This window comes from Camelina sativa, chromosome 8 (assembly GCF_000633955.1).
Source record: "Camelina sativa cultivar DH55 chromosome 8, Cs, whole genome shotgun sequence".
Lineage (NCBI taxonomy): Eukaryota > Viridiplantae > Streptophyta > Magnoliopsida > Brassicales > Brassicaceae > Camelina > Camelina sativa.
In genome coordinates, this window is record NC_025692.1 from 19,053,174 (window position 1) to 19,067,279 (window position 14,106).

Consider the following 14,106-nt stretch of genomic DNA (forward strand, 5'->3'; position numbering starts at 1 on the left):
GGATTGGATGGATCATGCAGTGCGTTTCCATCGTATCCTACTCCTTTCTATTAAACGGCCAAGCTAAAGGATGAGTACACCCTCAGAGAGGAATCAGACAGGGAGATCCACTATCGCCATACCTCTTTATAATATGTAGTGAAGTCCTCTCGGGTTTGTGCTCAAAAGCTCAATAACAAGGTAACCTTATAGGCTTACGAGTAGCGAAAGGGAGTCCCAGAACAAATCACCTGCTCTTTGCTGATGATACCATGTTTTTCATCCGCTCTGATCAACAAAGCTGCCTGACACTCCAACGTATCCTACACAAATATGAATCAGCTTCAGGGCAGAAGATCAACCAAGCGAAGTCATCCATCACTTTCTCCAATAAAACTCCTCCTGACATCAAGGAAAAAGCCAAGGCTATACTCAAAATTCAAAAAGAAGGAGGACAAGGGAAATACCTCGGCCTACCAGAGTTGTTTGGAAGGAAAAAGAAGGATCTATTCTCCTCTATAGTTGATCGCATAAAATAGAGAGCCCTTAGGATGTCATCACGATTCCTCTCCACAGCTGGTAAATTAACGATGCTCAAGTCAGTCCTGACAACCATGCCTACGTACACTATGTCCTGTTTCCAGCTTCCTGCATCCCTGTGTAAAAGAATCCAATCAGCTCTCACACGTTTCTGGTGGGACACTAAAACGGAAAAGAGGAAAATGTCTTGGATAGCATGGAAAAAGATAGCAAAACCTTTAAAATCGGGAGGCTTGGGCCTTAGAGATATAAAACTGTTCAATCAGGCACTCCTAGCAAAGTTGAGTTGGCGACTGCTTACCAAACCAAACAGCCTTGTGGATAGAGTTCTCTTAGGAAAATACTGCATTACCTCCACTCTTATGGAATGCCCGGTGCAAACCTCAGCCTCACACGACTGGAGAAGTGTGTGCGTGGGCAGAGATCTTCTCAGATCAAATATTAGTCGGCTCGTTGGGTCGGATGCCAATATACCTATCTGGAGATCCCAATGGCTGTCTCTCTCCTCCCCTCTCTCCCCAATGGGCCCTCCAACTGAGTCCACCCAAAATCTCACAGTTGCAGATCTCATTCTCCCAAACTCAGGTAACTGGAATGTTGCTCGCATTAGACAAATCCTCCCTTTGTATGAACAGAAAATTTTAAGGTTGAAACCAAGTGGGAAAGGAGCTATAGATACATGGGCTTGGCTCCCAACAAGAGATGGAGAATACTCAACAAAATCCGGCTACTTTGAAGCAATGAAATTAGATTCAGCGATCAATGAAAATGAGGACGCAACACAATCTGATCCAGCATCTTATAACTGGCAAAGTAACATCTGAAATCTGAAAACTTCACCAAAAACGAAGCTCCTCCTTTGGAAAGCAGCTTGCAATGCCCTCCCAGTAGGCACAAACCTCCGAATCCGAAACATCACCGACTCAGCCAAATGCCCGTACTGTGATGCAGAAGAGACAGTCACACACCTTTTCTTCCAGTGTCCTGCTGCTAAGCTCTTATGGTCCCTAGCCCCTATAGACGGACCTTTTTCACCAGAGAGTATAAACAACATGGAAGTAGGCATTGCAAAGACTAACAAGCTTATATGCTTACCTCCAACAGGTATAGGTGCAGGCCCCATATCCCCCTGGATCTTCTGGGCAATCTAGACCTCCCGAAACCAACTCATCTTTAATAAGACACGACTCACAGCAAAAGAGATTATGGTAACAGCAAAAGAGACACGAGCAAAAGAGTGGCAGAATGCTCAAACCCTCTGTCCCAAATCTATCCAAAACCCCAGATTGGTCACTCGAATAGAGGACCCTGCGGACATCTTCCGATGCTCAACCGACGCATCGTGGACAGATCTTGGTTCGGCGGGGTTAGGTTGGATTATCAAAGACTCCCAAGCCCAGGTCAATATCCAAAATACAGCAACCAACAATCATGTCAACTCCCTCCTGATGGCCGAAGCGTTGGCAACTCTAGCCGCGGTTAGAGTTGCAATCGAATCGAACATCCAAAGAATATCTTTTGCTTCCGACTCGCAACAGCTAGTCCAAGCTCTCAATGGGAAGATCCGAATCAAGGAACTTCATGGGACTCTCCACGATGTTCTCTTCTTATCGTCGAATTTCAATTTCTGCAAGTTTAGTTTCATTCCCGATCTCAGAACATTCAAGCTGATAATCTGGCAAAAAAAGCTTTACGCCTACTTTGTAATCCGATTTAACTTTATTTAATATTAATCGTATTTTGATCAAAAAAAAAAAAAGATGGGATGTTTTTGTTGTTAACTGTTAGGAACATCTCTCTTTTTTTACATTATCAGAAGACTTATGATTATGAGTAGAGTAAAACGGTTCTTTTTAAACCCAAAGAAATTATAGTTTTGCATGCGTAGTAGAGAATCTTTCTAGCCGCAAAGATAAATATGGACTACTATTACGTTAACCAACAACACTTTTAGACCGATTAATGATTTGCTTGGTTTGGGTTCAAATTGCAAATAAGCGTGACGACAAATTAATCATTAGAAGGGTAATCTACATCAAACTTAATACTTGATGAAAACTGAATACTACTATCATCATGGATGTTACAACTTGTTTAACAAAAATAATACTACTGTCTTTAAAAACTTAACAATTTTAAAATGGGGAGAGAATTAATCAAAAACTTCATGATAAATTAGCCGAAAACACTTAATAATAAGAATATAGTCTACTCAAATCCCAATAAAAAACAAAACATAATAACATCGTCAGTTATTCTACATTGACTAGCTACATCTCTTGATAATGACTGATATGTTTGCAATTATTCTAATGAATGGAAAGTAAATATTTTGAGCCAAAGAAAAACATGATTACGTTTTAAAAGCTGAAAATGTAGTGGAGAGAAACAATCAATAGTTCTTCTTTTTTTTTTTTTTTAATCCAGAGAGAAAATAAGAACGATCAAAATTTTCGGTGAAAATGGTTATTATTAATTTATTACTGTACAAAACACTAAGATATGCATTGAACTTCAACTTTGGATGTATCTGGAAATTTGTATTCATTTCGTTTTGTCCTAATCTTGAGTTTCGTGTTCTTCTTAAAATGGTGACTATTACCGTTGGAGGTGACCTTAGTCGTTACTTTTTTTTACCACCTTTTGCAAATCAAGTTATACTTTATAATTCTACTCAAATTATAGATTTTATGACTATGTGAATCATCCTTTTTCCTAACTAAAATTTAACTTTCTGACACAAAAAAAAACTAGATTTGTAGATTTGTATTTTATTTTTATACAAATGGAACAATTCTAGAATTTCAGAAATATTATTCTCAAAAGTTTTGATTTTTTTTTTTTGAAAAAGTTAGTGACTTTTAGTGCTTTGAACAATAAACTACAAAACAATGGATATTCCTTTGTTTACTTTTTATAGATTTATACACCTCCTTTTAAAATCATTAACATGCCTTTAATTTTTCCCGATTTAACCATAGTAAAATAGGATAAATTTGCTAACATAATTGCATAAAATAAAAACGGTAATAAAAACAGTCAAATAATTTACTATTTCCTACGGATGTTCTAGTAGACAATAACTTATTAAAAAATAGCGTATTACTATTTAAAAATATAATTTTGTTATATACATATATATATATATATATATATATTATTTTAAATATTATTTATGAAAATCACACCCGAAAAATAATCTATTTGGTAGTATAGATTTTGCACTTGCAAAATATTCAACAAAATATATTTTTTAAACTTCTCAATGCAAAAATAACATTTAGCACAAAAAGAAAAGGTAGAAAATGTTAAAATTATATATGTCCACATACAGATATATATATATATAGTTTAACTAGAAGAATATGTGGCATTTTATTAAATAATAATAATAATTATATATAAATACAGATCACTGCAGCCACGTCTTCTTCTTCATCAGAGAGTCCAAAAACATCGGCCAGCTTACACAAAAACAAAAACAAAACACTCTCTTCTCTTCTCCTCTCTCTCGATCTCTCCTCGCCTCTCCTAAAATCTTCAGATCTCCAAGTCGTAACCCAAATCCTCGCCTGACAGAGAGACACTCTCACTCACCCACCATGATTCCTTACGCCACAGTCGAAGAAGCATCCGTCGCACTCGGACGAAACCTCACTCGTCTCGAAACGCTCTGGTTCGATTACTCCGCCACGAAATCAGACTACTACCTCTACTGCCACAACATATTGTTCTTGTTCGTCGTCTTCTCCCTCGTCCCTCTCCCCCTCGTCTTCGTCGAATTGGCTCGATCCGCTTCCGGCTGGTTCAATCGTTACAAGATCCAGCCTAAGGTTAATTACTCTTTCTCCGATATGTTCAAATGTTACAAAGACGTCATGACCATGTTCATCCTCGTCGTTGGTCCTTTACAACTCGCCTCTTACCCTTCGATTCAGGTTAATTTCACAATCAAACACATTTGATTTGACAAATTTTGGTATCTCATTGCCTAATTCGAAGGAATGATTCAAATCTGATTTGGATTTGGGTTTTTGATGTGTGGAAACAGATGATTGAGGTACGATCTGGGCTACCGTTACCAACGATATCAGAGATGTTGGCACAGTTAGGAGTGTACTTCTTGATTGAAGACTACACTAACTACTGGGTACATAGGTTTTTTCATAGTAAATGGGGATATGAAAAGATACATCATGTACATCATGAGTACACTGCTCCAATTGGGTATGCTGCACCTTATGCACATTGGGCTGAAGTGTTGCTTCTTGGTATCCCTACGTTTTTGGGACCAGCTATTGCTCCTGGTCACATGATTACTTTTTGGTTGTGGATTGCTTTAAGGCAAATTGAAGCTATTGAGACTCACAGTGGGTAAGGACTAAGGCAGGCGTGGGTTTGATAGGAATCAATATAACAAATCCTTTTTGCTTTACAGTTTTATAAGCCTTTTTCTTTATTGTACACATTAGTTAGTCTATGTTATATTATATAGTATAAAGAGCTCAAGGTGAGTGTAGATCCAATAGTGGCTCACCTTTTTACAACTGGGGATAGGTTAGGTATTAGGTTTACTTTTTAGGCTTTTTGAAGCTATTGGGGTTCGTTTTGGAACTGGTTAGCTACCTTTTGATGAATTGATAGGCTCATTTTTACTCTAATTAATTTAGGAGTAACCCAAAACATCTGATAGGGCAAAAGAGGGAACTAGGCTCCCCCTTAGTGTTCTGTTTTTTTTTTTTTGTTGAAATGTAACTCAATTGACCATAAAAGATGGTGTTAATAAAGTAATACATATTTCACTTTGTTCTATTGCAGATATGATTTTCCATGGAGTCCAACAAAGTACATTCCTTTCTATGGTGGTGCTGAGTACCACGATTATCATCACTACGTTGGAGGACAAAGCCAAAGCAACTTTGCTTCAGTTTTCACTTATTGTGATTACATATATGGAACTGACAAGGTAAGTGTTCATCAAAAGTTTTAATCAAAATTCACCAATTGATTTCTACCAATTCAGACTGAATATTTATATATTTGTTTCCTGGATCAGGGTTACCGATTCCAAAAGAAGCTTCTTGAGCAGGTAAAATCTTCATCTGTGGATGTCACGTGTTTCTTTTTGCTAAGACCTATAAAATGATTCTGTTTAACCGTGTGTTTTATGTTATTACAGATCAAGGAGTCATCCAAGAAGAGCAACAAGCATAACAGAGGAATCAAATCCGATTAGTAAAAAAACATGGAAGAAGATTTGAACGGGTAAAAGAAAATGCCAAAAACCACCTACTTCAAGTTACGTAGAGTGTCAGCTTCACGAAAAGAAAAAAGGGGGGAGTAGTTTGAAAATTTCGGGTGTGTCTTATGTCATCAGAGTTGTTACTAACTACCTAAGTTTTTTCCTAAGTACACATGAAAAATGCTCTGCTTCCGACATGTGGGTCATCGATGTATCAAGTGTGGTCGGGACTGGATTTTGTTCTTTCTGCCTTTTTATTAATATTGTTTCGTCGTCTTAAAGAAGAAAGAAGATGTCATCAAAGCTAGGCTAGTCTCAGGGCTAAAGCTAGCCATGTTTCCTTGTTTTTTAGTTTTTTTACATATATATTCATCTCTGTAAGAGAACCTTGTTCGTATTTTTCTACCTTGTTTCACCACTTAGAGTAATACTAGTAATCTACATATAAAACAGCAAGCCCGTCTAGCTCAGTTGGTAGAGCGCAAGGCTCTTAACCTTGTGGTCGTGGGTTCGAACCCCACGGTGGGCGATTTTCTTTTTGTTCAAGACATAAAAATATATTCAATAATATAGCAATCTCTGAACTTTTTAGTCAAACGATGGAAACAGATCTGTAAATTGTATTTATATTTACATAGGGAGCATATCTCCCCATTTTATTCCCAAAACCAAAACTCGATACCAAGTTAGACTAAAACGACGGCATCCAAGAACAAATAAAAGAAAAAAATCATGAAACTAAATGATAATATCGTCAAGTGAGATCTCCTCTTCTTCGTTTAGTCGTTTCATTTTCTGCACATAAGAAGACATACTTAGTCATTAGACAGAGATTTTTGATGTACAGAAGTGCTCAATGCAAAATGAAAAGATTCCATACACTGAGGAAAGTTTTGGGATCAAGGAAGCTGGAGGAGCCTAAGATCACTTCTCTGTCAAGCTTCTCCGTAAGTTTGTGGCAAACCCTCAACTGCAAAATAACCCAAAATGTATCACTTAATTACATATGGCTCATAACTGATTTATTCTTTTCAGACCGGTTCATTTTAGTACCTCTGATCTCGTTGCTCCTCCTACTATGAACACGAAAATCCGCTGTCCCTTTCTCTTTAATCCGCTAGATGCTCGTCCTAGAACCGAGTCACTAGAGAAACACATTGAGAAATTAATCTTGGTTGTTTTCCCCATATTATCAAACATTCAGTAATATCCTCACAGATTTGTCTTTTGTCATGCAAATTACTGAATTATAAGATCCAGATTTTGGTGTAAACTGTCATGAGATTCAAGAATAAACTAGCTCTCAAATTTATCAACAAGCAAATGATAAAAAAAATAAAATAAGAAACTAAACTAAAGTACCTGAAATATCCATCATCAGAAAGGTGACGTCTAGCCCATGTTGGTGTTCGTCTTGAATGAGGCAACACCGGACTGCTTGATGGAGATTGAGAGCCAGAATAAAATGTTGGCTTTGGTTCATTCATACAAGGGAACTCTTGTTTTGGCAAATGACCTTTGCTAAGTTTCTCAACAAGTTCCTGAAAAAATATTTACCAATGTCACTGGTTTTTTTACTAATGCTTAAAGTAAAAGAAAGATTAAAACTTCAAGAAGGTAAAAGACCTCCACAATCGGGTAAAAACGAGACAGCTGCCATGTTTGAGTTTCACCAACTCGATCTATTCGAGCAGCTCGCTTCTTCTGATTTACATGATGGATCAAAAGATTCCAGTTAGATTGCCAAGAAAACCTTAGTCTTAGTCATTCTAATAATAACAGTAATGAGGAAGATTATGTACCTTCAGAACATCAAACTTGAGAGGGAAAGATCCTGTGGTGCTCTTTTTGGACTCTGTTTGTACTGGTCCAAGTAATCTCATATTGTTCACAGCTATTATATCATCTCCAGTCAATTTTGCTAGCTGAAGAATTTATCAAGAAGTAGGTTAGCTTCAAAAATGATTGTTAATCAAACTTCATTCAAACCTGTTTGAAGATAAATATTGTTTATTACCTCCATCATCTTTCGTCCCTTTTCACCTTCAAACTTTTTCGGATATATTCCCGCAACAATCATCATTAACCGCAGCTTGCTTTCATGGTTTATAATCTGGAAATGTAGCTCATTATTATCAGCATAAAATCATATGATGGTATGAAACTAAAAAAGCAGAGCATCTTACATGGTTGGTGCTCAAGAATTTGATAACGTCCTTTCTTCCAGCATCCCCAAAAACAAGGTCCTGCTCGAGCTGCCCGAGATCTCTTAAACCTTGTTCCATGATAGTTTTGTTAATTGTTCTAGCAATCTGCAGTGACATTAACCATTAGTTATTTTATGAAGAAACAAAGGATCAAACTTTCTTCCATGGTTTTATCATCTTATAAGCTTATAAAACTGACCTCCACATGTAGAGAAAGTTTGTCCATTTGCTCACTGTACTGAGGCAAAGCGTGAACCATCTTTTGCAAGTCTTTTGATGAAAGGTCACCAAAGTCTCTGCAGACAAATAAGTCAATTAACTAATCAAAAAAGTTCTAGTGGATCACTTGAACAAGAAAGCAAAAAGATAATATGGTAACTACTTTGAACTGTGTTTCAATTGTGCGGCTTTGTTCTTCGACACGAAGTTTGTCATCTTCTCATGCAATCTTTCACTTGCCTAAACAAAAAGACATAATTACTCCCAGACAAACAAAACATAACCAGTTTGACATATTAAAATTGAGAAAGAGGATGCAAGATAGTATAGCAAGACTTACATCTGCAATGTGAACATCACGAAGCTCCACCCAAATGGGATCTTGTTCATCTAAAAGAACCTCTTTCTTCTCAGGTTTATCACCAGTTTTACTCTGAACCTAAACACTACGAAATAAGAAGGAAATTACCATATGCTGTAGTAATGAGCTACAACCAACTTTTACAACATTTGAAAAAGTGAAACCAAAATTTCACCTCGTGTGTGTATTTATTTCCTTCCATATTAAGCAAATCGTGGCACATCGCATCGTATGTCCACTCATGAATGAGAGGTGCGATCTAAAAAAGCATCAGAAAGTTACTCTGTTATTATGTGATTATGACATATCAAACAGAACATAAAAGATAATTGTCTCGGTGAAAATCCCCACCTGATCTATGGATCGATCTAGGATAAGTAGTTCACATGTTTCAGTCTGAGGAAAATCTTCGATTGTCTGTTTGTATCTTGCCAGACAATTCCATACACTAGCAGCAAGCTTTGTAGGAATCAACTCTCGGTACGTTGTCATTGTTGTGGCATCAAGAGCTTTGGCTGAACGGTAGCGAACAAGCGGGTATTCCTGTGTAACACAAAGAGTTTAAGAACATAACATTCATAGGAATATCATGCCAAATCAACAAACAAGCTTTGAATTTGTGCTTTGTACCCTTAGCGAGGCCAAAACTGTAGCAATGCGTTTAGCTACCACATTCAAGCAATCATCTGCGTTTTGATGGTTTTCCTCGTCACTGAAAAGTTCTTCTAGAGCATTTTCATTATTTGTAATAAACCCCTGCAGAGACATAATACATAGGAGTAATTAAGTAAGCAGGTTTCAATATAAATCACATGTTCCAACTTGACGAGGTTCTTATGATAACGTCAAGCAATACAAATTGCAGACTTTTTGAAGTCATGTTTCTATGTTATTATTAGTGAAAGCTGTAATTGAGGTTGGCCTAAAGAAAAGAAACCATCAATGAAACTTCATTACTAGATATCACAATTTGTGAAACTATGCAAAGCTTGAGGAAAAGACAGAACAGAATCAGGGATTTTAAGCATAATTATACCTGGACGTCCATGCTAATGTACTCCAAGTTCATCTGCATATTATGGAATTATCTTGTGAGATTGCAAGTGGATAAGGAAAGTGAGAACAAATTGTGAAAGTGGCATATAGAAGCAACCTCTTTCAATCCCCCAATTCGTTTCATCGCTCTCATGTCTTTCTTAATGAGATTAACTAAGCTTCTCGAAACAGGAGAACTAAAGAAAACAAAAGCCCTGAAGTTCACATCAAAGAAAATGATTAATCATTTCTTTTTTGTTTTCTTGAATAATGATTAATCATTTCAGACAAAGACTGTCCATATATATGAGAAGTTATGATATAAGAAGGAATTGTTTACATACCTCTTGTACAGTGGTGATTTCCCAGTCATATCTGACAAAAACGTAGTAATACTGCAAGAAACAAAAACAAAATAACAAAAGCTTCAGAAAAAGTTCATTGGCGAGAAATCGATGTCAATTGTCTCAGATAGGAGAATCGTTTACTTTTCTTGGGTCGGTTGGATAAAGTATATAGCTTCCATGGAAGTCATAGGCTGTCTATGTTTAGTTATAACCTCAACCACTGGGAAAACATAACAAAACATCAAAATATTTCCAAGTAAATTACATACAATGCCAATGAGATAAAAAGACAAAATATTGATTGCTCAGAGTTCTGAACAAGCTCTCTATCTTACAAGAAATGCCTTCTTGTGTAATCTCAGACATTTTACAGGCAGATGACATAATCTTCACTGTGAACTTGTCCATAACAAGAACCTAAAGATACATTTACAGGTTCAGTGAATCAATGACAGAAGTAAACTGAACATAACCAGAACCAAAAACAAAGAAGGATTAAGACTTTTACCTTCCAAGTTAATTTCGAGCTTCCATTTCTCTCTGGCCTAAGCATTTCACACAGTAACCCTGAAAACCAAAAAAGTGATAAAACTATTCACACCCTTGAAAAAAGTATTGAACTTTACATGATTCACCTAAATGTGCAAACCCCTCATGTTCCTGATATGCCAAAAACAAAAGTCTGGTTCATTCTGATCGATCACGTTGACCTGATTCGAAACTCCATAAACCCAAAAAGAAACATATGACTTCTCTTTTAACTAATCGAACGAAACCAAACACCATATGCTTCTACACAAACCCCATTACAGAGCCTAATGGTCTAATCAAAAAAAAAAAACCCCAATTTCGAGAATTCAGAAATTGGGTAAGAGAAAGGTTGAAAAAAAGAAGCTAACTTTCTCTGGTGATTTGTCTGAAATCCTTGTAATCTCCGCCATTAGAGGACGATCCAGAATCGGAGAAAGACATTGCGTGGAGTCGTTCGAATATGGTCGATGAAGAAGAAAAAAAAGTTCTCTTTTTTTTTAAAGATGGCAAAGGGGAAAGACAAAAACTTTATCCGAGAATCGAATATATATATAACAAAATCAGATTCGCGAAGAAGACGAAGAAGGAAGTTTCCAATTTTGAAAATTGTGGATCGGGAGAGATTAAAGAAATCTAGGGTTTACTTGGTAACGAAGACAAAGAGAGAGTAAAGGCGAAACTTGGCGCTTCTAGATTTTGCCGTTTCGTTGGGTCGGCTCAAGCTAGCGAGCCCATTGAATTTTCAAACTTTGAACCCGAGTTTTTTTTCCTTTTTCAGACGTGTGTGTGTTAAAGTCAAAAATATAATTTAATACATGGACGAATTTGTGTATTTTATTATTGTTGACGAAAATTACAGAACAACCAACAAAGTATAATTACAGAACAACCATTACTTAGCACAACCCACGACTCACATGACTACACTCCTTTAGCTTGATCTAAAGTTGTCAAGCCTTCAAGAATCAATTCGCTTCTGAGTTCAGTTTTTTTCTTATTAGACGACAGCTTCCACCGCAAGAAAAACACAACCATGTTAACAACAACAACGAAGATAGCCCACCCTACACTGATAGGTAAATACCACATTTGATCTGGAGATATCACAGCCACTGAGACTAAATAAGAGACATGGAGAGGCACCATTATCCATATAAACGCCCATATGTATTCTTCTTCAGCTGGTAAAAAGTAAAACACCATTAAAAACGCTCCTTCGAAAGCCATGCTATTCACAACCCTTAGAACATAGAAATAACTCTCGTTCATCACAACCGTACCAACACTCTTGTTACTTTGTAGTACTATTACCTTCCTCAGCATTACTTTGGTAAACACCACCTGGTGGTTGAAGAGATATCATATAAGTAGTTGTGATTATTAGAGCGGCTATCACTAGAAGAGCACTACGTGATGCATCTGATATTTGATTCCTGTATCGAGCTGCGTGTGTGAACAAATGCTCCTTGAAACTAATCGGTGATCTCAATATTTCTGACACTTTCTTGGACTTTTGTAGAGAGGTTGCGCTTTTGCCTCCTGACTTACAAATGATTTCTTGGATTTCTCTAGTCCTATTATTATTATTTTTCTGGTTTTGCAAGATATCTAGAGCGGTTAAACCATTCCGGTTATGGATGTTTCAGTTAACCGCTGGAGATCCTAGCAAAAGTTTTATTGCCTTGATGTTCTTTTGATAAGTTGCTATGTGCAAGGCCGTGTTACCGTTTCCATCACGTATGTTCAACACTTGCGTCTCTAGTGATTTAGCATCCATATGACGCAGTCTTTGCACCCATCCCATAAGTACTTCAAGCTCTTCGTATCTATTGTTCAAAACAGCAATGTGTAGAGCAGTCTCACCGTTCACATTCACATCTCTAACACAGCCAGGACAAGCAAAAAGGAACTCTGTCATAAGGTCAATTTCTCCTCTTCTTACTAACATATGAAACGGCGTCGTACCTGTTATCAAATTATAACATAACCTCTCACACGCACACCAAATGGAAAACAATCAAACAACAAAACAACCACATACGTGTTTAGTTATCTCTAGAGAGAGATTTTATTAATTTAGTCCATTGGGTTACTAACTGGATCAAACACATAAGGCTTTTGGCCTACTAGAAAGATAAAACTCCGCAAATTAAAACATACCAAACAATAATCTTAGATTGGTCATGTGGTCGATACTTAAACTACGGTGGAATCACAAAAGAACTTCTTAATGTAAGGGAAAAAAAAGAGGTGTATACCTTCATTTCCTCGAAGACAAACTAGGTCGGGTTCCAGTTTGAATAAACCGAGAGTTAACCGAGTTTGGCCTTTCTCTATAGCAAGGTGCAATGGACTCAACCCATATGTGTTAAGTTTTCTAGCAAATGAGGGCTTAAGATTCATCATCTCCATAGCAAACGCAAGGTTCCCATAAGCAGAAGCTACATGAAGAGGAGTGTTGATGAAAGGTACGACACCAATGGTTTCAAGAATGTACGGATCCTCATGAATTAAGGTATACAAGTCATTTATGCTTCCGATTTGAGCGGCAGTGATTAATCTTGGATTCATTTGATAAGTGTGTATTATGTTTCTGCTCAATCTTAAAACTTACGTTACTTGTTTTATATATGGATCGTTGAACTTGACTCATCATTATTACATCATGTGAACTTGATGACCCATCATTAGTTGAAGGTAGCATTTGATGTTTGCTTGGCTAAACCAATAGAAGATATACACTAAAAGAACTCAGAAAGTGACAAATCTTTTTTTTTTTTTTTTTTTTAAGTCTTTGCTTGAAAATGACTCTATCCAAAGATATTACAATCCAATCTCCTCACTTGTTTTTTGTGGCATATAAAATAATCCAAAGATTTTACTTTTTCTAAGGTTATCTTGTAAACATTTTTGATATTATCTTGTAAACATTTTTGACATTTTTCCAAAGATGGATATGTGATGACTTTTTTCAAAAATTCTCTTCACACCTTCTTTAGCGGATAGACCCCGTTGTTTATACAAATCACCTATGCTTCCGATTTGCGCAGCTGTGATCAATCTTGGATCCATTTGAGAAACGCGAATTGAAAAGCTTACATTAATTGTTTAATATATATGGATTATCATCGTCGAACAAGGTAAATGATAGGAATTGACCCATTAGTTAAGCCAATAGAAGATAAACATTAGAGGAATTCAGCAAGTGATTGATCTTATTAAAGTTGTCTTGACTACATAATTAAGTATGAATATGACTCGATGGTTTTCAACTGCAAATAAAAATAATGAGCCTTTGACCTCTTTCGTTTGCATTTAATTATGCATTAAAAAAAAAAGCGAATTCACAAACTTAATCACTTCAAACAAAACTTATATGCTAATATAAGCAAACGTACGTCAAACGCAAACATATGTGTATCAGTGTATTCTTTACTTTTGCTTATGGTGTTTGCGTTGACAGTATAAAAAACTATTTTGCTTAGTACTGTAGCTATTGAGGTTGCCCAATCATCAAATTAATAATACTATATGTAGACCATTCACTAGTCACTACTAACTTATAGGTTCGACCAAAGTAAAAAAGAAAAACAATTATTGCTTATGATCCAAACGCAAATCGCAACGAGGTATTGCTATTCGCTT

The 14,106-nt window shown here is 36.5% G+C and overlaps 2 protein-coding genes, 1 non-coding gene and 1 pseudogene across 4 annotated transcripts; 2 read left to right on the forward strand and 2 right to left on the reverse strand.

The window, feature by feature from the left end:
* Positions 3,956 to 6,176, forward strand: LOC104707512 (methylsterol monooxygenase 1-1). The gene is made up of 5 exons (XM_010423880.2): positions 3,956 to 4,457; positions 4,571 to 4,893; positions 5,338 to 5,485; positions 5,576 to 5,608; positions 5,699 to 6,176. The coding sequence occupies exons 1-5, from the start codon at positions 4,122 to 4,124 to the stop codon at positions 5,753 to 5,755; spliced, it is 897 nt and encodes a 298-aa protein (XP_010422182.1). The 5' UTR covers positions 3,956 to 4,121; the 3' UTR covers positions 5,756 to 6,176.
* On the forward strand, positions 6,218 to 6,290 carry TRNAK-CUU. Its single transcript has one exon. It is a non-coding gene; the product is annotated as a tRNA-Lys (tRNA).
* On the reverse strand, positions 6,322 to 11,187 carry LOC104707513 (protein transport Sec1b-like). Of its 2 annotated transcripts, none has more exons than XM_010423881.2 (21): positions 10,830 to 11,187; positions 10,439 to 10,497; positions 10,266 to 10,347; positions 10,072 to 10,150; positions 9,928 to 9,978; positions 9,702 to 9,798; positions 9,585 to 9,617; positions 9,179 to 9,304; positions 8,900 to 9,091; positions 8,724 to 8,807; positions 8,528 to 8,626; positions 8,351 to 8,427; positions 8,168 to 8,264; positions 7,948 to 8,073; positions 7,779 to 7,874; positions 7,564 to 7,686; positions 7,388 to 7,465; positions 7,124 to 7,302; positions 6,815 to 6,905; positions 6,642 to 6,731; positions 6,322 to 6,556 (listed from the first exon to the last, which is right to left on the reverse strand). In XM_010423881.2, exons 1-21 carry the CDS (start codon positions 10,900 to 10,902, stop codon positions 6,500 to 6,502), a joined length of 1,989 nt encoding a protein of 662 aa, XP_010422183.1. In that variant the 5' UTR covers positions 10,903 to 11,187; the 3' UTR covers positions 6,322 to 6,499. The 2 variants fall into 2 exon arrangements, with proteins under 2 accessions (XP_010422183.1, XP_010422185.1); XM_010423883.2 differs by lacking the exon at positions 10,830 to 11,187 and adding an exon at positions 10,566 to 10,785.
* On the reverse strand, positions 11,383 to 13,032 carry LOC104709686 (annotated as a pseudogene).

Coding starts and splice junctions, on each gene's coding strand:
- LOC104707513 (XM_010423881.2), bottom strand. CDS start 10,902: ATGTCTTTCTCCGATTCTGGATCGTCCTCTAATGGCGGAGATTACAAG. Junction 9,092..9,178: donor CAGTTTTGGCCTCGCTAAGG/GTACAAAGCACA, acceptor TGTGTTACACAG/GAATACCCGCTTGTTCGCTA. Junction 7,687..7,778: donor AGGGACGAAAGATGATGGAG/GTAATAAACAAT, acceptor TAAATTCTTCAG/CTAGCAAAATTGACTGGAGA.
- LOC104707512 (XM_010423880.2), top strand. CDS start 4,122: ATGATTCCTTACGCCACAGTCGAAGAAGCATCCGTCGCACTCGGACGA. Junction 4,894..5,337: donor GCTATTGAGACTCACAGTGG/GTAAGGACTAAG, acceptor GTTCTATTGCAG/ATATGATTTTCCATGGAGTC. Junction 5,609..5,698: donor AAAAGAAGCTTCTTGAGCAG/GTAAAATCTTCA, acceptor ATGTTATTACAG/ATCAAGGAGTCATCCAAGAA.